The sequence below is a fragment of the Ascaphus truei genome, chromosome 16 (genome assembly GCF_040206685.1).
Source record: "Ascaphus truei isolate aAscTru1 chromosome 16, aAscTru1.hap1, whole genome shotgun sequence".
NCBI classification, from domain to species: domain Eukaryota; kingdom Metazoa; phylum Chordata; class Amphibia; order Anura; family Ascaphidae; genus Ascaphus; species Ascaphus truei.
Window position 1 is genome coordinate 16,527,755 of NC_134498.1, and position 25,972 is coordinate 16,553,726.

A 25,972-nucleotide genomic window follows, 5' to 3' on the forward strand; every position below is an offset into this window, starting at 1 on the left:
GCTAAGCAGCTTCCTACATACTGATTGGCTGCTGCTGGGTAATGCAGCCAATCAGGAGATGGTGTCAGGAGCCTGTGGACAGGGCCAAGGAGAGGAGGAAACAGCATGGAGCAGAGAGAGGTGAGTGTGTGTGTGCCAAGTGCATCGCACCTTTCACCATTGTGTCCAGTAGTTTTGGTGAAGCCACCTGGCAACCCTAGTACAGTACTTCGAACCAAATACATCTGTAACACTTGCTAACCAAGAAATACATTTGGCAGTTTGCTGATCAATTTAAAAAAAAAACTAAATAAGAAAATCAAACTCGCATAAACGGTACAGATTGCTGATGTATGAATCTCGTACTTGCTTTGGTGTACAGTGCCAAGTGAAAATAGTCGTCCCTATTGTCCGAAACCGCCTGGGAAATAAAAAGTCAACATTCAAAGGTTTGCTAACTCCTCTGAATTAGACATGATGACTTTAATTGACTAGTGATCTACTGTAACTCATTAGCAAAGTATATTCATTTCCGAATTAGACCTGATCTGGGTTATGTGAGGTCTCGAGATTTAATAAGGAGAGTGAGATATTTAAATAATGGGTAGCAGCTCAAGAAGAGGAAATGCAGATCACGAATCTTAGGGTTGCTAGGTGGCTTCTCCAAAAATACTTGACACAATGGTTAAAGGTGCAACGTGCTCAAAACACACAGCTGCACACCTCTCTCTACTCCATGCTGTTTCCTCCTCTCCTTAACCCCACCTCCAGGTTCTGGACACCTTCTCCTTATTGGCTGCATTATGCAGCAGCAGCCAATCAGGTTGGAGCAAGCTGCCCAGCCCCCTAGCAATAGCCCTGCTGTTATGGAACCAAAGGGAAATATGCTGGGTAATATATGTCCAGACAGCTTAACTAGTTTCCTTTTACAAGCACCACAAGTTCTATAAGTTTTCTTCACTTTATTGAAAAGTGGCAGATCACAAATAAAGAGAGTTTGTCTGCAATAATAGTGCTTGATAGTTACACAGTTACATACTAGATGAGGTTGAAAAAAGACGTAAGCCCATCAAGTTCAACCTATGCTAAATTTAGACAACAGATACTTTATTCTATATCTATACTTACTTATTGATCCAGAGGAAGGCAAACAAAAAACCCCATTAAGGGGAAAAATTAATTCCATCCTGACTCCATGAATTGGCAATCGGATTAATCCCTGGATCAACATTTTTCCCATGTATACTTATTTGGTAAATCCCTGTATACCTTTCCCATCTAAAAAGATGTCCAACCTTTTTTTGAACAAATCTATTTTATCTGCCATCACAATCTCCATGGGTAATGAATTCCACATTTTAACTGCCCTTACTGTAAAGAACCCTTTCCTTTGTTGCTGGTGAAATTTCCTTTCCTCCCACCTTAAGGGATGGCCCGAGTCCTTTGTACTGCCCGTGGGATGAATAGTTCTTTTGAAAGCTCCTTGTATTGTCCCTGAATATATTTGTATATAGTTATCATATCCCCTCTTAAATGCCTCTTTTCTAATGTAAATAAAGCTAATTTAGCTAGCCTCTCCTCATAAGTTAGAATGTCCATCCCCTGTATTCATTTGGTGGCTCTTCTCTGCAGTCTCTCTAGTTCCATAATGTCTTTTCTTAGGATTGGTGCCCAAAATTGTACTCCATATTCAAGGTGTGGTCTTACTAATGCTTTGTAAAGGGGCATAATTATGTTTACTTCCCTTCCATCCATTGCCCGTTTGATGCAAGATAAGATCTTGTTTGCCTTTGCAGCTACTGCATAACATTGGGCACTATTGCTAAGCCTGCTGTCTACAAGCACTCCTAAATCCTTCTCCATCAAGGATTCCCCCAATATATCTCCATTTAATTTGTAAGTCGCCTTTTTATTCTTGCATCCCAAACCTTACATTTATCTGTATTAAACCTCATCTGCCATTTACCTGCCCACGTTTCCAGTCTCTCCAAGTCCTTCTGAAGAGAAATTACATCCTGCTCTGATTCTATTACCTTACACAATTTAGTATCATCAACAGAGATGGAGACTTTGCTCTCGATCTCAACCTCAAGGTCATTAATAAACAAGTTAAAAAGCAGGGGTCCCAGTACCGATCCCTGAGGTACTCCACTCACGACTTTAGCCCAACCTGAAAAGTTCCATTTATGACAACCATCTGTTGTCTGTCCTTTAACTAGTTTTCAATCCAGGTGCATATATTATTACTGAGTCCAATTTTCTTTATTTTGTACACCAACCTCTTGTGTGAAACCGTATCAAAAGCCTTTGCAAAATCTAAGTAGACCACATCTTCTGCATTACCCTGGTCTAAATTCCTACTTTCCTCCTCAAAGAAACAAATAAGGTTAGTTTGGCAAGATCTATCCTTCATAAATCCATGCTGACTATTACTAATAATTTTGTTTTCCATTAGGTATTCTTGAATATTATCCCGTATTAAACCTTCAAGTAATTTCCCTACTATTGAAGTCAGGCTTACAGGTCTGTAATTTCCCGGTTGTGATCTAGCTCCTTTTTTAAATAGAGGCACCACATCTGCTTTACGCCAATCTTGTGGTACTGAGCCTGTGGAAATGGAGTCCTTGAATATGAAATATAATGGTTTGGCTATTACTGAGCTTAACTCCTTGAGAACTCTTGGATGTATGCCATCGGGGCCAGGTGCCTTATTTACTTTAATTTTTTCAAGTCGCTTATGAACTTCTTCCTCAGTTAACCAATTGTTCATTAATATGGAGGTTGTGGCTTCCTCCTGCGGCACTACTATTGAACTTGATTCTTCCCTGGTAAACACAGAGGCAAAGAATTTGTTTAATACCTCAGCTTTTTCCTTATCTCCAATAATCTGCCTACCCATCTCACACTGAAAGGGTCCTATATTTTCTTTTCTCATTTTTTTGTTATTAAGGTACTTAAAGAACTTTTTAGGGTTGACCTTACTTTCTATTGCAATCCTTTTTTCATTATCCATTTTTGCTAATTTGATTGCCCTTTTGCAATTTTTGTTACATTCCTTATAATTCTGATACGATGTTGCTGTCCCTTCTGACTTAAAGAATCTAAACGCCTTCCTCTTCTTGTCCATTTCCTCCCCTACCTGTTTATTTAGCCACATTGGTTTTGACTTATTTCTTTTATACTTATTACCCAAGTGTATACACTGATAAGTGTGATTTTCTAACAATGTTTTAAAGACTGCTCATTTAGGTTCTACATTTTTCCCTGCAAAAACATCATCCCATTGTATTACTACTAGATTGGACCTCAGTTTATTAAAATCTGCCTTTCTAACGTTTAAGGTCTTTGTTGAAACCAAGTAATCTGTTTTTTGATAATTTATTTCAAATGAGACCATGTTATGATCTCTGTTACCCAAATGTTCCAGGATTGAATATTTGTTATTACTTCTACATTGTTTGATATGACCAAATCCAGAACTGCCCCTCTCCTGGTTGGTTCCTCAATAATTTGGGTCATATAATTATCTTTAAGCACCCCCAAAAACCTGTTCCCTTTTGTTGTAACGCTAATCTCATTGCCCCAGTCTATGTCTGGATACTTGAAATTATCCATAATGCAAACATGACCCAGTTTTGATGCCTTCTCCATTTGCAAAATGTGCTTGATAATAAGGACAAAAAGTAAAAACAATACTCTACCAAGAGCTGGGGGCATGAGTAGTGCTGCTTTGCCTGCTGAGATTGAAAGAAAGCAAAATGGAGGGTGTCTCACAGGAACAGAGCCTGGACTAAGGAAACTGTGAATACAGGCAGGGGGTAATGGAACAGTCCACTATGCCAGGGGAATAACAGGGTTTGTCATAGCAACCACTTGCAGGAGGCCAGGAGATAGGGAAAGAAACTAATGTATCCATATCACCTGCACTGAGAATAATAACTGCAGGGAAAGTACAACTGCAAAAAGGGCAAAGCTGCAAAAAAAGTGAAAAAAGGAACAGAACTATGATTCTTGTTCCATGACACCTGCTCAGGGAAATCCTGCAGCCCCCCCAAGCCGGTCAGGTTACTACATCCAGAGAGGTAATACCGGACACATACATGTCCAGTACTACCTCTAACTTATTATCGGACAGAGTGTCCAAATACAGGACAGTCCAGTTCCATACTGGACACCTGGCAACCCTATCACGATCCTGTAGAAATATACGAGAATCCATCGTAGTCAACTATAAAAATGCAGGAAAATAGCAAAATATTAAACCGTAAAAGTCTAAACACTCACATTTAGAAATGTAAAGATAACATTTGTATAGGCACAGTTACGTATGGATGATTTCGCATTAATAAAATTCCACAAATTATTTTCAGTAGGCAGCAGTACACAGTAGTGAGAGCAAACAATATACATACCCCCGTGTGTGTGTCCCACACTCACAATAATAGAACAGTAATATTGCTCCCACGTTTTCCATAATATACAAGGTCTTGAAAATAATTTGCTTCAAGACTTAAGTGTTGAAATAACAGTGAAGTCACAGTTTACAGTAAATAAGCTTTAATTTAGAAATAACAGCGGCTTTTTTTTAATTCAAAATTATTTCAAGAAGCTGTAATTAATCCGTTTTATATCCTGTGAAAATTATTAGTGAAATTTATATTTGATATTAAAATTACAAAGGGACATTTAGCCAATGTCTGAGAACAATTGATATTGATTGTTTGTATCTGCGCTTTATATGTGATATAAATATTTGATGCTAAGGATTTTTATATTTAAAAATGATGCGGTTCGTAATATTTTCCCAATTTAATGAATTTATTGTAGGATGGAGTTTGCAATCAGAAAATGTTAAGAAAATCCCTCATTAACAGGTCTCATTTTTGCAGTGTTGTGGAGCGCTGTCAAGTTGAAATACTTTAAGGCTTACGGAATGCCCAAGGGTTTTTGCTATTTAGTTTGTTAATATTGCTGTTAGTGGAAACGCCCTCAAACCAAAACCCAGTCATAATATCTCTGCACCTGTAACTACATGTACAGTACATGAGAACACACCTCAAGAAAGCTCCAGGAAACATTATCACTATAATAAATTAGACTCTAAATAGTACCATCAGCCCTCCAAGATTATAGGTATGAATCAAAAATAGGTAGAATACAGATTGTCAGCCTAAATGCATTTTTATTGTGTGTATGTATATATTTATTTATCAAAATCCTCAGCTCTTGTCGATCCACTACTAGTTGAAAGTGTCTCCAATGATCTGCCAGGTACGGTGGATGCAAGCCTCTCTTCTCCATTTTGCTCCAACAAATGCTCTGATTTCATCCTCCCGTCTTCCTTTTGGTCATCGTCTTGGGCTTTTGACCTTGGAATCTAGTCGAGTACCATCTTTGTCCAACAATGGCAACAATGTCTTCTTGCGATGTCTGGCCCACTGCCATTTTCATTTTGTCACCTTTGTGATGAATTTTGTTTGTATCCGAACCCATTCATTCTTTTTCTTGTCTTTACGGGTAATGTCCTGCATACATCTCTCCATACTTCTGAGCTGCCCGAATTCTGAACAAGTTAGTGGGCTGTTCATATAGCTACTCCATTAAGACACATATTTATTAAACATTGTTCCATAAGACACTTGTTGCACCAGAAGACACTTTCAAGCGCTTCACTTGAGTTGGACATAGGGGCCTACTTTAGTAGCTTCAATGTTTATGTTATCACTGTCAAATCGAATGGTTTGGCATGACCCTACCTCACTGTCTAACATTTGTGTTATCACGCTATTCAGAAAGAATTATCGCAAGTCAGAAATCGTGAGGTACTGTAGGAAAATACAATTTCTGCTCAGGATATCAGTGTCCTTATCTCAGCCTTTTTCTAAAATTTACTGCTGCGATCTGCATGCAGTCTGAAAGAGCTGCACAGAGAGAGCTGCATCTCCCTGTACATCTCTTACAGGCAATAACACTGCTTTTATTTACATTTTAATCACACAGTATTGAAGCAGGGGGTCTCCGGAGCTGAACCTCATTAATTTCAGCCCCGGGTACCCCCTGATTCCTGAGTTACAAGCCCTGGTATGGGGTTCCGGTATCTCCCTGCATTGTTTAAATCTCCGGTCACGTGAGGCGGAACATTTAAACAATGCCGGGAGATACCGGCACCCCATACCGGGGCCTGTAACTCGGGAAGCAGGGGGTCCCCGAGGCTGAAATTAATGCGATTCTGCTCCGGAGACCCCCTGCTTCAATACTGTGTTATTAAAATCAAATAAAAACAGCTTCATTACAGGTAATGAAGGGGTTAAACTAGAGTACCTGGTTTCTTGTGGTAGAGGGTGTGGGTGAAGGGGGCTGCTGCTCCAGGGTGGGTGGTTAGGCCTACCGGTTGGGAAGCGGGATGGGTTAACCCCTTCATTTTCTTAGTGGTAGAAACTGCTAAGGTAATAAAGGGTTATCTCCACCCGCAACCCTGCCGGTAGGCCTTATCACCCACTCTGGGGCAACTCCAACCTTCACCCACCCCTTCTATCCCCAACAAACTGGGGAACTAGTATTCAACACCTTCATTGCCTTAGCAGTTAGCCACTAAGGTAACGAAGCTGCCTGTAAATTTAATTTTATTACATAGGATGGAAGCAAAGGGTCTCCGGATCTAGTATTAATGCGCGGCAGCTCCGGAAACTCCCGGCATCAATCCGATGCAGGAAAATTAAAAACATTTCTTCAGAGTCACATTTCGGATCCCTACCCTTCAGATGGGGAGATCAGAACCTGTGCGCTGCAGCCGCGATGTGCATCTTGGAGCTGCTAGAATAGCTTCATATTTAAAAAAATGCTAGTTTGAACATTTCCTGATCTCCCGTATGTTTTTTCTGAGCGGGAGTACTATCGATTGGGGAGATGCAGTTCTCAATCAAGTTTGACAAGTAATAGAAGCTTTCTGAATAGCTACTGTATACTTGCAAACTCATTTACACAATAGCTCAAGCTTAAGGGTAGCCAACTCGTGGCCAGTGGGCCGTATGCGGCCCTTCAGTGCTTCCTGTGCGGTCCCTGAAGAAGAAAAAAAGTGACTGCAGAGGGACCATAAAGACATGGGAGAGAAAAGGCCAGAGCGCCCCCTAACCAGCTCTTCTCCTGAGCTCCTATGGACCAGCGACCCCTGGTGGGCTCCCAAGCAGCACAGGATACAATGACTATACACCCTGTCTGCTGGGAGGTCAACATGGTGCTGACTGTGGAGACAGGAGAGCAAGTTATGAATCATCACACCAACTGCCCCCTTTTCCCCCACTGCCTTCCATTACCCTCCTGTCACACCCTTGTCTCCTTGTCACCTCAACTACCCCTATCACCCTCTTGTCCAACACTGCCCTCCCTGTTTCTCGAACTGCGCTCCCCCATCACTCCAAAAGCCTTCTCCCCTGTAACTCCAACTGCCTTCCCACCTGTCACTTCAAATGCCCTCCCTCCGTCACCCCAACTGTGATCCCCCCTGTCACTCCAACTGCCCTTCCCTTATCAATCCAACTGCCCTCTCCCTGTCACACCAACTGCCCTCCCCCCGTCACTCCAACTGCCCTCCTCGTGCTACTCCAACTGCCCTCCCCCTGTCACTGCCTGGTCATCTTAATGATCCTTATTTTCTGTTATAGAATTCCAGATATATCTTCTTTTCTGTTAGGCAGTTGGGGATTATATACAATAGCTCCATTTCTATATGTGAAACCCATATGTAACGTTATTGACAGAAGGTGTTAGCCACTCCCTTTCAGTTTAAACTATATGCTCATAATCCTCCTTTTTTAATGATCCCATTTTATACACAGTGTATTTGTGTGTATATATATATATATATATATATTACGTTATTTAGGAAAGTTTGATAACATGTTTTTCTATAGTTTTGAAGCAGGGGGTCTCCGGAATTGAATCGCATTGATTTCAGCTTTGGGAACCCCCTTCTTCCTCAGTTAACTCACTCCGTGTGTGCTGCCGGTATCTCTGTCCAGACTAAAGCTCCCGCATCAAGTCGGCCAATATAAAGCCGCAATGGATGACTTTGCGGCTTCCTACTGGCCCGCAGGATGCGGGACTTTTAAACCGCCATTTTGATCACCCAACTGGGGCTTTTGCCGGCAGCACCGACCGAGAGAAGTATAGCAGTATACCTGCTTCAAACCTCTTAATTATTATTTTTTTTCTTTAAAACACAAAAAAGTTATAATTTATGGTAAAAAAGGGAACATGTACAGAGCAGGTTGGATTGCTGCTTTAAAGTGTGGAAGCAGCAGTGTCTGCAGATCATCAAACTCTCCTCCACCTTCACGCAGCTACTTTCAATGAGTCACATTTAAAATCGAAATCTTTTCATTAGCAAGAGTCGGAGATCAGGGGCACAGATCTCCGATGTGCGCCGTCAGTGGCGGGCGACACACGTTCCGCTTCTTAACTACTCACTGACATCTTCACATTCATATCATTAGTGCGTCCTGATGTGTTCACTAATGAACCTCTTATTTTCTATTGCTGAAGATGGTATGGTGTAGTTGTTGTTTTTTTTTTTTTTTTTAACTAATTTGTTACAATAATCATTATGCAGCATTTCATCTTTGGGAATCTTAACATGTTGCAGTACGTATATATCGATTATTTGCTTCCAAACACCCTGAGCATCTTCGCTTTCGCACATTAGTGAATAAGCCCCTGTATCTACTGAACAATATTATGTACCCCAGTTAACAGAACCGAGAGTTACACATTAAGGCCCAGACACACACACATTTCTCAGTGGTTGTTTGAACTGGGGCGCTCCCTGGAATGTGTGGCTAAAAAATGCTACAACGCCTTTGATATATTAAAATATGTAGAAAAATAAAAAATTGTGTTTTGTGGTGTAAAAGAGTATAAAAATATATACTGGCCCTTTTGATGATTTTTGGTTGCTGCTTGACCTTGAAGAAGGGAACCCCGTGTCCTTCTTAACGTGGCAATGGGAGTGTGAAGACGGTCAGCGCAAAACTCATGGACCTCACGATGTTGATGGAACAGGATGAAGTTGAATAAAAATGGAATAAAACACAGTATTAGTGTCACATATGTGGGGGGTATGGAGGAAGGGGTGATGGTGGAATTACACTAAATAAACAATCAATGAAACATAAACATATAGTTTCAGTGGCTCACACGGGCTTGTGTGAGACTTCGCCCTCAACGCAGACTGTAGTGGGTAAATGCAGACTCCTATGGTGGAGTCCCAATAAACATAAAACTCACACGGCCTAATGTGAGTTCTTGCCCTCAGAGGGTGATGTCAGCCTGTTTAGGTGGTGTGGAGTCGTCTTAGCAAAATATCCCCCAATAGGTATAGTGTGTGAGTGTCTCTTCTCCCCGTTGCCCAAAAGACCAAGAAAATGTGTGCAAACCAGGGTTAGCAATATAACAGGTCTTTATTTGGTAACAGTTTGAGACATGAGCATAAACAAGCATACACGTTGAATAAACCCCTGTATCTACTGAACAATATTATATTCCCCAGTTAACAGAACCGAGAGTTACACATTAAGGCCCAGACACACACACATTTCTATTAGGTCATTTAACATGACATTAACCCAACTTAGCAGTATGTTAAGAATAACGGTGTATCCTCAAGAGACTATAAAAAACATTGTCATGTTTTCTCCTGTAAAGAGCATATCATTAACTATTACAGCCGTTCGTGGTAATTACATGCCAATGAGGTGCTACCGTAACATCACGTATAAACTAAAGTCCATTAAGGTTAACATGGTGAGTTAACATTACGTTAGTTAGGACGTACCAAAATTGGCGTTACTCACCTGCAGATGCTGAAATAAGGCTCTCCACAGGGCACGAGGAGCAGAGGACAGAGGGTTTGCTCTAATTCATTTACTGTTTGACTACAGATGTCTGCATATACACTTTGCTTTTGCATAATTCATGTTCTTTAGTTTAGTGATTGATATCTGTTGTTTTCACTCGGTCCTCTGCACGATTTATGACATATATTGTGTGCTTAGTGAGTGTGTGATTTTTGACAGTGGGGAGGGAAGGCTTAGGGAAGTACCTCTGGGACCCTTTGGACCAGGGGGAATGGGCCAGATGAAGAGGTCACCCATCGAAACGTCGCCCCCCTAGTTTGCTTTCCTTTTTCAATGTTGTGTTTTTTTCCTTTTGTGTCATGTGTTTTTTTCCCCTTCTCCTTCTTCCCCTTTACCCCCTACATTTTGACTTTTCCCATGGTGACATTGATTTTTGCATTGACACATAGGCTACTGTTGTTAGAATTTCAGTTTATTAAATTATTCATATTCACTCCACTGGTTTTTTTTCAGTATCATTAGCTTAGAGACAGAGTTCTGGTACTATTCTGGTTTGTTAGTACTTGTGAGGGGAACAAGAGTCCCCTCCTGTTCCGTGCACCCTGCAACCCTGCTTAGTTTCCCGGTACAGAGTGCTGTCTATCACCCCCCTTTCTGCTGAAATAAGGCTGTTCCATGTCCTGCATTAGTGTAACCCACAGGTGGGTCTGACATACCAACACATTGTTATTTTATGGCATTCCCTCTCCTCTTCTCTCTTTCCCAACTTGAGTTAAAGACCTATTAAGGGTCTGAGTCGGAGTAACGCTAACTTCATGTTATTGGAAGGTGATGCAACACTATGCTACAGTAATGTGACTTTAAGCTTGTGCTACTGAGATGTAGAATGGCCAGTGTTTCAGGCCACATCACGTTATGAGGTCCGACTTAAAGCTGCAGTTCAGTCAATATCCTGCATGTTTGTTTTTTTTAATAAATCAGTTCTGTAGTAAGAAAAAATACTTTTAGCATTTTCTGTTTTAAAAAAAACAACTTTGAAAGACCAATTTTCTTGTATTCTATTTTAACAGCCATTTGCTAAGGCACTGCCCCTTCATGTCCTGTCACAAACTCTGGCACACCCCTTTGTCAGCCCTGCCCTCCCTCTAGCACTTGTCAGTGCAGGATTGCTCATGAATATTCATGAGCTTCCACTGCCAGTCAAGCAGATTATAAACAAATGCCAGCTTTTAATATGTCACCAAATTTCGACCTATCAATACATGGAAAACGAATTGAGCTGCAGCTATACTGTTCTTTAGGCAATTAGAGATTGCACACATGAAACTATTGAAGTGAAAAAATAAATGTAAAAAAAAAAAGACTGAACTGCAGCTTTAACAGAGCTTTGTTGATCTGGGCCAAGTTATTTCATATGACACAACAGCACCAATGTTGCATTCCTGCTGTGGTCACAAACTGAGGTCTTTATCATGGATCTCTTAATCATGTCATTGTTTTGGTCATAGCTGCCATTTCCATCCCCAAAGCCCCATTATGAACGCCAGCTGTGCAAAACACTGGTAACAGTGTGTGGAAGGATTCCCTTTTTGGTTAGATGGATTAGGCATAGGCACCATACATCACCTTAGTAAAGGGGTGGCCTACTTCAGTCTTCAAGAGCCCCCAACAGGCCAGGTATTAGGGATATCCCTGCTTCAGCACAGGTGGCTCAGTCATTGTGAGCAGAGATATCCTTAAAACCTGACCTATTGTTGGCCCTTGAGGACTCGAGTTGGATACCCTGTCTTAGTGCACCAGTCTATTATTTTAGACTTCTTTAGAATGTACTTCCTCTAACAAAAAGATCTCTGAGGCTGGCAGTGCACTATGACATCACGCTTCAAACACTGTCACTGCTCTTCTGTTTGTTTGTTTGTTTGTTTGTAATTCAGGTAAAAAAATAAACATTCAGGTGATGTCATTGTTTGTCCATTAATTTTTTTTTAATGTATTTTCAGCGGGACCGGATAACAAGTTTTAGGAAATCTGGTATGAGAAAGGAGAAGCCTTTTATTCAGCACCCCATTGATTCTCAGACATCAGTGACCGAGTTCCCTGCCCCGCAGCAATTATTTGACGAGAGCTCGTTGAATCTGTCCGAGAAGGAAATTATGGATCTCTTTGAGAAAATGATGGTGAGTTGTATTGGATTCCCATTAAAGGCCACACCATACAAAGGCAATACTGTAGAACAGAGGTGCTCAACTCCAGTCCTCAAGAACCCTCCAACAGTTCAGGTTTTCAGGATATCCCTGCTTCAGCACAGGTGGCTCAGTCAGTGGTTCTGTCAAAGACAGGGTGTTTAATTAACTGCATTATTAGCTGTAAAAAGAGAGAACTAAAGCAGAGGTCTCTTATTTTCTAACAATCTCTTGTCAGGCATCTTGTCATCGCGTAAGTTCCAGGTCCACAAACCTTAGGATGTTATTGCCCTATGTACAGGTATCAAAGCAATTTTGGAGCAAAACCGGGGAATTTCACCCTACACTACATATCAAAGCATTTTGCTCCAATTTTGCCCCATCTGCCCAAGCTTGCACCTTGGGCAGAGTAGGTAGGAGGAGTTGGGGGAGAGTTACACGGTGCACAGAATATAATGAGATGGTATCACATTTTGCATCTCTACCCCAGCTTGCATCTTGGGGAGAGTCAGTAGGAGGAGTTGGGGGGAGTTACATGGGGCACAGATTATAATGAGATGTATCACATTCTGCGTCTCTGCCCCAGCTTGCACCTTTGAAAGAGTCAGTAGGAGGAGTTGGGGGGGAGTTACATGGTGCACAGATTATAATGAGATGTATCACATTCTGCGTCTCTGCCCCAGCTTGCACCTTGGGGAGAGTCAGTAGGAGGAGTTGGGGAGGAGTTACATGGGGCACAGATTATAATGATTTGTATCACATTCTGCTTCTCTCTGTGCTATTCTATTTGCTTTTTATTTAGCCCAAAAAAATCCTGATTATCAGAAGGGATGCAAGTAAAGCATAGTGCATCAGCTGTAGGAAACAGTTCTTACTTTTACTTCGGCCCTGCTCCAAAAACAGAGCAGTGTTTCTAAATATACTTTTTACTGTGTTGATACATAGGCCCCATAGACTTGGTTCAAATATTGAAAGCCAAGATGTGTGCATTTTCATATTAAGTTGACTTTCCCCACACATCGCAGATCAGTGAGACATTCTAAAAGCTGTTTTTACAGTTGAGCAAGGAAGCAGGTTCAATGTTCCCCTGAAAAATGTTTGGGTCAATCCGATTACTCTATTCGTCAAACAGTGAGTTCACCTCTTGAGCAAAGCAAAAGGATAAAGTAGGTATAGGTAAAAGGGCATTATAAATATACATTCTGTAGCTATCATTTTATCAGTACTCAGTCAATAAGTGCCCAATCCCGTGTAAATAAATGAAGCTTTGTAGCAGAAAATTAATGCAAGACTTTAATGCGGGTCCCCGGGCAACATGGTGGTCTCCAATGTGGGAATAAGAGAAAAGTACACTTCCACTATTAATAATCAATTACAGCTCTGCAATATAGGAAAGTCAATTGATTTACTTAAGGTTATACTCAACTGAGTGCATGTGGATAAACTGAATACCAGCAAGCTGGTGTATTCATGTTAGAACAGATTGGCCACTACACCAGATCTCCAACAGCATTGCCCAACTGGTTCCATGTATCATAAGACTGAGGTCCAATCATTATGTTCTACCAATCATTCCAGCGCATACTGAATACAAGTAGGATTCACCTGTAAGAATAATGGACACTCGGAAACCCAGAATTGAATTGCAAACTCATGAGATAGAGCTAGGTTGGCAATACTGGGCCTGTTACTTTTCATTATTCAGGTCTTTCTTCGTCTGTTGTTTTTGTTCACTCTCCTTTCGCAGACGTTTACAATTTCCAAAGGTGGAGGGATGCACTGTAGCAGCTCATTGATTCATAGGAAGTAGGCAGCCAATCTGACCTGACATTGGGGCAGTCTATATGCTTCTTCTTGTAATATTATATATGCCGCCCCGTTTTGCACAGCACTGAAAGGGTCAAATTGCCAGCATTGTCTTCACATTATGTAAACAATACAATAATTATATCCGTTTTCATACACCACATTAAAACAGGAAAATATGTGATTATGTTGGAACTACAATTTTCAAAAGTATTTTATGATGCTAAATGCAGGATCTTTGTTTTAACAGCCGCATACATAGTTTGAATGGGTTGAGTCGTTTCCTATTAACAAACAAATAAAGCGTTACTAAATATATCAGTTACTAATGCATGTTACCGAATGTAAATAGATAAAAGTTAATGGATAAAATTAAAATAAATGAAGAAATGCTTTTCCTCACAAAATTGAACACAGCTAATCACATTATTTGTCTTTCTGGCCAGCCTTGTATTTTTTTATTGTCATTATTTATTGTGGATCCACGTACAATCTGTCAATCCTGCATACCGCCCCCTAAATGCTGGCCTTCATTTCCTATGTTTTTCGCTGAAAACATTCTGTAAGTTTGCACCTGAATACTTGAGTTCTGAAACCATCGTTGCACATCTCACAGCACCTGTTACCTTTGTGAAAGATGTATTGCACCCTCTAAGCTTGGAGATGAGATGTGTTTCTAGCAGCAGACATGGCAAGGGCACGCGTTCACGCTTACAATAACCGGGAACAATGAAGGCATCTCAAATGAATTATCCTACTCTCACTCTGCTCCACCAAATTAGTTTTAAATGAGTAGATGTTTACCTTGATACTCCCTTTTCTAAACCCCAGGTCTATCAAAGGAAACATGTGTTCTGGATGTGAAGGGCAGAACTGTTAGAATGTGCTTTGCACATCTCCGTTCTCTGAGGCTTTTACTGGTAATTAAAGCAAGGCCAGTCTGCAGACACACAGATTAATTGTAGCATCCTCACCCCTGCTGGTTGCTACATAAACTGTATGTACTGTAGACTAGAGCTAACACACCAGTGCACTGAATCATTATTAAAGGTAACAAACTAACCTGCAGTGCTCAACTATAAAAAAGAAACAATATATTTTGCACCGACTTTTCCAGTCTGCAATGATTCTTATATTTCTGCTGTTGTGCTCCAGATATCTGTTTGTATGTTATACGTAGGGTGATCAGATTTAAAAAAACCAGGACATATTAAAAAAATTTTTTTTTTTTTTTTAAATGGCACCACTTAAAAATGAATGTTATTATGGCCTTTGTGTTATAGTGTCCCCATTGATGTTGTATTATTGATTTATTTTAGGTTCCTAACATAACACAAACTCTTGAGTACAGCACATTACTGTATTACATGTAGCTACTGGTAATTGGAGTTTACCAATATATTTAAAATGTTTCCTTTGTGATATGATCGATCACACGCAGTGTCTATTTTTACGGTTTTAAGTGAGTCTAAGCAAGGAAAACATTTTGAATAGTTTTGAGAAATGTTGTCAAGACACTGCGACGTTTAATGAAAACCCAGGACTGCCCGGCTGAATCGGGACGTATGGTCACCCTAGTTATAAGGTTTATTTTGCGTGGGTGCAAAATATTTTATGCTTTCTCCAAAAGGAAATAATGGACCACCACCAGCTTAATATTATAGTATACAATGCCAAATAGACACACAAAATAAATTAAGGAAGCAGACTTTTTTTAAAAGATCTAGCAAATACCCGCTGCTTCAAACGCACGTAAATAATAATAAACAGGGAGTTTGCTGCTCATCTGAGAGGCGAGCATGACATTCTCTCCCCAGCGCATGGCCCATCAAGAGAAGGATTAACACTGCGGGGTCCCATTCAAAAGCATGGACCCCCCTAGCATTAATCCTTCCAGGCTGCAAGACTCACTGTCCGTGGGGTCGCGATCGTCAGCATTTCCCTCATGGTCACGCCAAGTGTGAGTCTTGCTAGATCTGTATTAACGTCCTGTATCTTCCTGGGTCTGATAAACACTTTGTAAGGTGCACTGTAAAACGAAGCCCCTTACTCCTGGCTCGCAGATAGAAACATATACATATATGTAGACGAAGTTATTGCACACTAACATGTCACTGTTGAGAATAAAAAAAATGTGTTAACCGAAGCCCAGCGGCGGGTCATTTCACTTGCACCATATGATTCAATAGCAGTGCCTACACTGGTACGTTAAATGATGCGCCATCTTTGATGCCGAACGCCTCATTACAGGTGCAATAATGCTGGCTACATCTGTATAATATACATATAGATACATACAGATATACATATGTATCCAAATAAATATCCCTTGTTTGCATCCACATACAGATATAGCAGATGTTATTACCCGTTTAATGCAATAACAATACATAACACATATAATATACATATATACATATGTGTGTAATATAATAATACAATAATATATATAATAATATATATATATATTTACCCATTGTTCTTGTGGATATTGTTGTCTGATATTTCTGTTTGTGCTACAACAGGAAGACATGAACCTCAATGAAGAACGCAAGGCGCCATTACGGCTGAAGGAGCTGGCCAGGAAACACGAGATGGTCGTCCAGTACATTTCTGCGACAGCCAAATCGGTAAGTCCTAAAAAAAAGATCAGAATAATGACATTCTAGCTTCATCTCCTTCCTGCTCTTTCTAGGTCCTCCTGGTTTAAATCATTGCCGTCTCTGTTTACTCTCGGCGTGCGCGCATTTTGCAGAACTTTCATAATAATGCACTTCAAGAGGCCTTCAACTGTGAATAAACTGTTGCATTAGAATTTAGTCCACATCTCAAAGCTGCTCAGTAATAAGAAACATGACACTTCCATTACTTGAAAATAAGATTTCTAAAACCCACAGCTCCAGGCTAATCCATGGGATTTTGCCGTTTTCAAATTCTTCAGTTTATCAAACAAAGCAATAGGGAATGGTGATGGTACCTTGGCAAATCAGGATGATACAACTGCTTGTGTGCTGTCATCTTACTTGATATTTAAAGCTGTGTTTCTTGTTTGAGACTCCTATCCCCCTGAAAATGAGCACCCTGGAATATAATTCTATGTACACTGTATTAAGCTACTTTGCCTTTTTCTGCTTATCATACTGTATTACCATTTTTGCCGCCTGCCTTAATTTCCAAACTGTTTGCTACTGTGAGTTACAGATTGGAGCTTGGTAGCACTATGTAATACTTAGCCAGGATGGAGTTACACGTGTTGGAGATACTGAACTCAATATGATAACACATGCTGTATGCTTGGCAGTGATGTGCAGCCGCCTCTGGCATCAAGAGGATTAGAAAACAAGAATTCAATTCAACAAAACAGAATTAGGTGAGCGCAAACCTGCCCCTAAAACGTAATGCAGGGGCGGCCAACTGCAGTCCTCAAGGGCCACCAACAGGTCAGGTGTTAAGGATATCTCTGCTTCAGCACAGGTGGCTCAATCCGTGGCTCAGACTGAGCCACGGATTGAGCCACCTGTGCTGAAGCAGGGATTGATTGTGTCACCAGTGCTGAAGCAGGGATATCCTTAAAAGCTGACCTGTTGGTGGCCCTTTAGGACGGGAGTTGGCCACTCCTGACATAATGTGACACTACATAATCCAATATCTTCATGGAGTTCTGTAGGCAGCTGCAAAATAATTGGCTTTACCATTATGGAAAACACTTACACAAACCCTGCCCTCCTCCCAAAGCAGCTTGCCATTTATTACGGACTTCCATTTAGCCGTGATTGGGGGTGTGGGAGATGTGTGCAACTTTTGCATGAGATCATTAACCATGCATAATGGGCCCATTTAGATTAAGAAAAGAGCCATGGCTGAGTCCGGGTTCGCAAGCAAATCGACGAGCATTGCGCATTGCGATTTCGCTTAATATGCTGATTTGCTAAATTCTCTTAAAGAGGCAATCCAAGCAGCTAAAATTAAAAAAGAAAATGTTTTTATACATGCAACATTTGATTAGTTTTATTGAAAACTAATTACTTAAGCTGCCGGTTGATTGGTTCTCCCGTGATCGACCAGCAAAATTCTGCTTCACAGGTTTCACTAAATGGTGGCCTTTCAGTTTCAAATCAATCCTTCAGTCAGTGCAACTCAGCAGCTACAATGTATTCTTAGGCAGAGCTTATACTACCTGCACGGCCGCCCCAGCGATCTGTGCACTTGGCTGCAGGAGATTGAGGTGGCAATGCGGGGGCGTGGCAGGGGTGTGCCAGGGCCGTGGCGAAGCTGGTTCATCGTCATTGGCTTAACCAGCTCACATGACACTGATGCCACGTGGCAGCCGCCTGAGAACGCGCCTCTTCGCCTGCAGGCGCGTAGACACTTGGCTAACTGGTATAGCCAAGTACTGAAGTGTGCTTGACGTGCGCGCACAAAGCAACTCTGCTACTATACGCTCAGCCTTATATTACTAAGGTAACATTTCCTATTGTTACTGTTGGCAGCTCAAACTGCTGGGAGTATTGGCAACAAATGATCACAAATAAGAAAGTTTTACAAATATCTTGCACTACTGGGGGAAATTAAAAGATTCTCAGTATATTAAAACGCCTTAAAATGGCATAAAGCGTTGAATTTTAAAATTAAAACAATGTATTCATTATTATCTAATACTACAGAACTGATTTATTAAAAAAATAGGATATTGCTTAGACAGCCCCTTTAAATCGCAAGATTTGCGTAATGATGAGACACAGACGCCATGTTTCACTCGCTGTCTGGTGAGATTCTACTAAACTTACAAATGTGCTGATGTAATTAGCACTATGAGGCTGGGAGACATGTTTTGCAGGGAATCCATTTTTGGGGTGAAATATGCATTTCCCCAATGACTTCTGGCCGCGGATCAGTCCCAAAAAAGGTGATCCACCGTATGCGGATTTTTTCTTTAACCCCCCGACAATCCATCTGCGGATTGTATCAAATGGCGGTTTTGGAGGAATCCACGTGGATTGAAACTGGAACAATCCGTCGGCGGATTCGACACCGCGGAACGGATTCTGAATGGCAAACGCGGGAATTCCCGAGAAACGGATTTGGTTCGGTTCACCCATCTCTCCTCTTAACAATGATTACAGAATGATATTTGTGTGGCTTTGCAGAGAATAGGTTAAAATAGACATTTGAGTACAAATCATTTCAAGCAAAACCACTGTAAAATAAAGATTGTTTAAGCTATTTATTCTTCAATCACTTGAGCCAAGGCTGCTTTCATTAGAATAATCACATTATGGGGGACAAACTCCGGCTAATGAGGATTTGCAGTTGTCAATCTCTGTAAAGGTTAGTGGTGTTTCACCACCACTATCGGAAAGGAAGGAAGACCCAAATCTGGGTGTTACTAATTATTTACAATGTACTTTTGGAAAAAATAAGTTTTTATGTTCTATTCCTAACTCTGTCTTGGGTAAATTATATAAACCTCTTGTCCTTTAATAATAATAACAATAACAATAATGTGTGTGTGTGTGTATATATATATATATATATATATATATTTTTTTTTATAAATTATATATTTACACACACACACACACACACACACACACACACACACACACACACACACACACACACACACACACACACACACACACACACACACACACACACACACACACTCTTACATCACTAACATTCAGGGACTATTTAACACCTTAAGTCATAAATCGCATACTACACAGGGGGAGGGATAGGCTTCCATCACAGATACAGTAACATTCCAAGATGCACTGTTTTTAAGTTAAACCGTGCTTGCTTTATTCATTGTGTAGCCATGTGTAAAATTGGTGTACATATCTCTTTCTCATGCTGGCAGTAAACCTGGTAAGTATGCAGGATTGCCAGCAACAATCATGGAGGTTTGCCCTCAAACCCTGGTGAGGTGTCATATGTCCCAAAGGAAGTGACACCATGCTTTCTGTCCACGATTAGTGACACAGAGGGTGTCTGTTTCTGGAGGTGATATAAGACACAGAACTGCCTAAAGTTAGTGGTTCAGTTTGATTGGTGTTTTGACTCTGTTCAGGAGAGTCATGTGGAAGTGTTGCAGAGGCTGATGCAATAGCTGTGAGTCTGGGCAGCTCAAGAGAGACAAGCTGGTGAATCTCCCTAAGGGGAGAGGTGGAGAGCAAATCTATTAGAGGAGAAGGAACCTTCCTAATGGAGTGCAGCAAAGGAATGAGCGGCTGAGTACGACCGCTATGAGGGGCAGTCTGCCTGAATGTACAATAAAGATGCCCAAGTTCACCAAAACCCTCATGTGTGAGTGTGGAGTTACTCAGCAGAGGAAGGCACCAAGAAGGAGTTCCTCATCAGATCCATCTCCCTGCGGACGCAGAGATCCTGATGAGGTGGAGGCGCTGCACTGGATGTAGGTAGGACTCAAACCACACTACCTCAGCGCCTGTCTTGCTGATATCCCCACTGCCATCATGCGGGAAACTCAGGAGTCCTGTTGCCAACAGGTGCACCATCAGACACTACCATGTAATGGGAACTGGATAGACCACAGGGGCCAATGTGAGATTGGGTAGGTGAGCCAGGTCAGAAAGTCTGTTACAATTGTAACACCGCCAGAAGAAGAGATCAGTGTATCTCGAAAGCTCGCACAAATAAAAGCATTTTGTTAGCCACAGAACGGTATCATGTATTCATTTGTGATTACATATATATATATATATATATATATATATATATATATATATATATATATATATATATATATATATATATATAATTTTTGGTATAACCAATCTTGGTAATAAACCATTGCTCATTTCACTGAATACAATTACAATACATATATATGGAGTGCAGTGATACCAGCTTGTGCTAAAAATGTATTTTCTGCACAATGTATAGATGTTGCAAATATCTAACTTGGAGTATTGGTCTGAATAATTGGAAAGTGATTTGGAAACAACTTCTTTTTGACATCAACAATTTATACAGTAGTTGGCCAAACGTCTTTAATCACATATGGGAGCCTCTGAAAATAGTGAGTGCATTCAGCACCGATGGATGAAAGCCAACTGACAACCATGCAGAAATATTCACCCTTCCCTCAAGTAAGATATTAGCATCAGTGGGAGTAGCGACAGGCGAATCCGCCCAAATCCGTTTCCCGGAATTTCTCGCATTTTCCACTAAAAATCTGTTTCGAGGTGTGAAATCTGTGAACGGATTTGGTCGGTTTTAATCCGTGTGGATTCATCAAAATCCGCCACTGGATACAATCTGTTGATGAATTCTTAAGAATCCGCGGATTGTATTCTGCAAATCCATCCACGGGTTGCGGAATCCACGGAATGTATTGGTAATAATAATAAAATTCCGCAAAACTCGAATCGCCCTTTTTGAGATTGATCCTCTGAAATCCACAGACCAAAGGAACCGGCCGATCCGCAGTGGATCCAACCCCACCAAAAAAATTGCCCATCTCAGAGTGGAAGCGATCTTAAGTATTATGTGATAAGAGGATGACCCGTGCTGGATATCTGAACTTTCATAGCAAGTTAAGAACCTGTTTTATTTCTAGGAATTCTGTGTGGCATTTAATTATACTAGAATTAAAGAACTCCCCCCCCCTCAGCTGTTAATAGGAGTTTCACTCCTATAATGTTTGAATTTTGCCCCCTGAGCATGTTATTTTCTTAATCTGTAGCTCCTGAGGTTACCATGGCAGCCTTTAGACTTCAATGAGCTTTGGGGTCGAAGTCGAACTTGACTTTAACCTGCGAGACACTTCATATGTTAAATGCGGATTTCTCCTGAACGAAACATCAGCTTTGGAAATGATAGGAAGAGACCTCTTGAAGCAAGTAAAGAAAGGAATGAAAATGGAAGAGAATAGGGTTCAGTGCAGATCCCAGCAATATCCTACAGTACTGTACATGTGTTTTTCTAAATCAGTTCTGTAGTATTAGATCATTCTTACTACATTTTTGTTATTCTACTCTTAATGATATTTTTTTTTTTTTATAACTTGTATTTTTATTGAGGTAAGGTACAGGAACAAAGTATAACATGACACTCATATAAGCAATTAGAATAAAATTCAGCTAACATGAAAAAGTGATATATTGCACTAGGGGTGACGACAAGAAAACAAAAGACAAGACTGACTCAGACATCACCAAAATTCTCGGTAGGTAAATCGTTTGCGTATTTGAGTATTATACATAACAATTTACCAGGTGATGGGGGGGGGGGGGGGGTGACACAGGAGGGAGAAGGATGGTAGTGGTGGGACTACTGAAAGGGGGAGGGGTGTGGGATGATAGGATTTCTTAATGATATTTTTAATGAGTTTTAATATACTGAGCATCCTTTGATTTCTATAGCAGCCTTTTTTAGCCCACCTCCCCTGCAGTGCAAGATCTTTCTAACTCTTTCCTGTTTGTGATAACTTGTTGCCAATATTCCTAGCCGTTTGAGCTGCAAACTGCAATAATAGATAATGTTACTGTAAGAGATGTGTGCAGAGGTATGCAATGGAGACCATTTTTAAGGTGAAATTAAAATAAGGCTGTATTGCCTGTTCCTTTAAGCAATAGAGCAATCAAAAATATACATAAAACAATAAACACCTATCCCTGTGTAAGAGCTTTTTCTAAAAGTCCTAATCAGCCAGGTGGAGTCTGGTTGATTGCCTGTGTGCAATTAACCAGCACACTGCTGTGTTTAGAGGCAGATTCTCTCCAACAGTGATAAGTCCGTGTTACAGTTACCTTAGTAATATCAGGATACATTGTTGCTGCTGAGTTATACTGACTGAAGGATTGATCAATTTGAAACTGAAAGGCAGCCATTAAGTGGACCCTGGGAAGCCGGATCATTGCTAAATGATCACAGAAGAACTAATCGATCGGTATCTTAAGTAGTTAGTTTTCAGTAAAGGTAATCAAAGGCTGCATATATTAAACCAATGCCACTTGGACTGCCACTTTAAGTGTGATCGTTCATGCTGACTTTGTGCAAATCTGTGTCTCATTTGAAAATCTATATGAGGTTAACCATGTACAAATTGTTACGGTGGACATTCTCATTCTTTCAATTCATAACAACTTTGTGTTTCCAAGCAAGACGGCACCTACAAAATGTGAGCCGGTCCCCCCATCATTTGAAAATGGCTGGAAAATTCAAGCATTTAATGCCCTACCGGTCCTGAACAGGTTAAACGGACCACGCTACAACCATTCACTTGAATTCCAACACTAGCCAAAATTCAACGGCAACATTCTTTTCCAGCCAATGTATTTCAAGGAAACAGATACTGTCAAGTCAATTATATATAACTCATTGCAGGACAAGACAGAGCATCAGCATATTTTGTGAAATTGCCTCTTCGTATCCACGGGCAAAAATATGTTTCAAGTGATAAGTGAAATTTGCTATGAGCATGAAGAATCCTCATTTTCAATAGAATTAGGTGATGCATAAGGTTTTGGTTTAAATATTCTGATGAATATTTTCTTTTTCCCCCCGCAAGTTATTGTTCGTTTTACAGTAGATTGCCTTGGGAAATACTGGCTTCTCTTTGCGTAATGTACATTTTCTTTTTGTTCAACTACCTGCAGGCAAAACCTAGTAATTCTATGGAACAAAATCAGTGTGCAGAACGCAGATAACTGCTTACGAATAATAATGTCATTTAATAAAATAATTGGGGCTTCTCAATGTACTAATGTGTCCTGCTTTTTTAAACACTAAAATATCAGAAATGTTTTACTCATGCATAATAGTGTAATAGTTATATAACTAACGAGAAACATGTGATTGAGTGCTTCACAGTCAACCGTTTGGACATCAGTGGTTTGCTGCAAATTACATCTTAATGCAAAGTTGGAAAGAAAAAAAAAACAAACTAAAAAGACAAAAACAATTAACATAAATAATGTCAAGAATAACGGCAAATAATTTCAACTAGAACAGAGACATCGCTTCAGCGTGCACACGATGCATGGGGAAGCTTGAACAAATAATTCTGAGCACGATATGAAGATTCTTGTTGAAGAGGATGAGGAGATGACAAGGAATGAAACTGTCCCAAGGCACAAGAACAAGAACGGAATATGCCGAGCTGCTCAAGACAATCCTCCAAAGTATAGCTGAAGATATAAGAAAATGTTACTGCGATATGGTGAAGAAGGCTATTGAAAATAACAAAAGCTTAAAGATGACGAATCAGGGACTTATGGTTGAGGAAGCAAATCCTTGTACTCAAACAAGATGAATAATCAACAATAAAAGCAAAGCACTTATCATAAAGAGAGTTCAGGACGTCTAAATGATATTGTACGCAAACACAGATAACACAAGGCATTATCCAGCAGAGGACAAGTGAGAGGAAACCAGCAATGATACACCATGCGTCTTACAGAAAAAGTGGAAAAAGCAATAAAATCCATGAAGAAGTGGAAGGTTCCCTGGGAAGGTGGAATTACAACTGAAATCTTGAAGAAGCGGTGGAAAAAGTAGAAAAATCCTTTCAAAACTCTTTACATGCTGCTTGAAGAACAGGAAAATTCCAGAAAATTGAGTAGTCCATACTCCTCCTCATCCACAAGAAAGGAGACAACGACCTCAAGAACTACAGACCAATCATTCTACTTCCAATCACTTACACATTTTTTTACAAAGATACTCACTAATCGGATGCAACAGACCCTTGAAGTTACTCAGCCTAGAGAACAAGCGTGATTTCAGAGTCGATACAGCACAATGGACCACATTCAAGCCATATAACAAGGGATTTTCCGAAGTAATGAATATGATCAAACACTAAGCTTATGATTCATACAAGACGAAAAAGCATGTAATTCTGCTACACCTCAGCGGTGTTTGATACATTAAGAAGACAGTGTTGAAGTGTTCATTGATATTATAAAGCACATTTACGAGAATGCCACATAAACCAGTCTATTACATGAGTACACCAGCAAGATAAGGATCAGCAAGGGAGTGCGACAGGGAGACCCAATGTCACCAAAGCTTATCACAGAAACACAAGGAATTGTTCAAGACATTAGATTGGAAAGAAAAAGGAATCAAAATCAGTGGTGAATATTTGAATCACCTACGATTTGCAGAACACATTATTTTTGACCACAAATGCAGAAGAACTCCAGCAACAAACTGGAGAACTTGTTGAAGCAAGTAAGAATATGGGCCTATGTATGAATCTCAGAAAGACCAAAGTGATGTTCAACAAATATGTCAAGTCAGAAAAGATCAAAATAAATGGAATAGAACTAGAAGTCGAAGACTATGTCTATCTTGACTGGCAAATGAAAATGGATGGGAACAATTTGAATAAAACCAACAGGAGAATAAAGATCGGATGGAGCGCATTTGGAAGAAACAAGATAATATTTCAAGGAAACTGTCCTAAGAGGAAAGTTTAAGTGTATAATACTAGTGTATTCTCCCAGTGCTCACATATGGATGTGGAACTTGGACCCTAAATGCGACGATAATTCAGATGCTCCAGACAACGCAAAGACATATGGTAAGATGTACAGTGGCGAGAAAAAGTTTGTGAGCCCCAATGATAATTATGGAAATTCCAAAGTTTTTCCATAATAACCTTCTTGAATCAAAACCACTCTTAAATATTCTTTAGGGTTTATAAAGCTGAACCCCGTTATAATGCGGTCCTCGGAGGCCACCCGATCAGACCGCGTTATAACTGGGGTCGCGCTAATTTTAAAAAAAATGGCTGCCGTGATCAGGTACTCCGCGCTGCCAAAGGGGGAGAGCTGAGATAACTCGCCCAGCGTCGCAGTGGCAGGACCCCGCCCCCCCCACCCCCGTCCCAGCAGCACTTAACCTTAACCAGCATCTGCACCAGTTTGTCTGTGCAGAGAAGCTGCGAGGGGGAGGAGAGCTCATGGGATTTCAGCTGTTTCTGAGTTCCTGGCCAGGGATCAGCTCCCTTCAATCCTCCCCCACAGCAGCAGAGATACAGGAAGGGAGAGGGGGGGCTCTCCCTGAGCCTAGCATCGCAGTGGGAGCCCCCCCCCCCAACAGCAGCACCCCCCCCCCAAAGCAGCAACGACAGCAGAATCCCACCCCCTCCACAGCAGCACGAACAGCAGCACGCAC

At 40.7% G+C, this 25,972-nt stretch overlaps 1 protein-coding gene across 6 annotated transcripts in view; it reads left to right on the forward strand.

Annotated features, from left to right (window-relative positions):
- The window catches only part of DIAPH2 (diaphanous related formin 2), a 1,317,111-nt gene that overhangs the window by 134,436 nt on the left and 1,156,703 nt on the right, over window positions 1-25,972 (forward strand). For 5 of the 6 annotated variants that reach the window (XM_075572809.1, XM_075572806.1, XM_075572807.1 and 2 more), the window contains 2 exons: window positions 11,831-12,007; window positions 16,345-16,449. In XM_075572809.1, the coding sequence (XP_075428924.1) occupies window positions 11,831-12,007; window positions 16,345-16,449 (282 nt within the window). Of the gene's footprint in view, window positions 1-5,223; window positions 5,251-11,830; window positions 12,008-16,344; window positions 16,450-25,972 lie in introns of those variants that run through there. The other variant, XM_075572812.1, reaches the window with a different exon arrangement.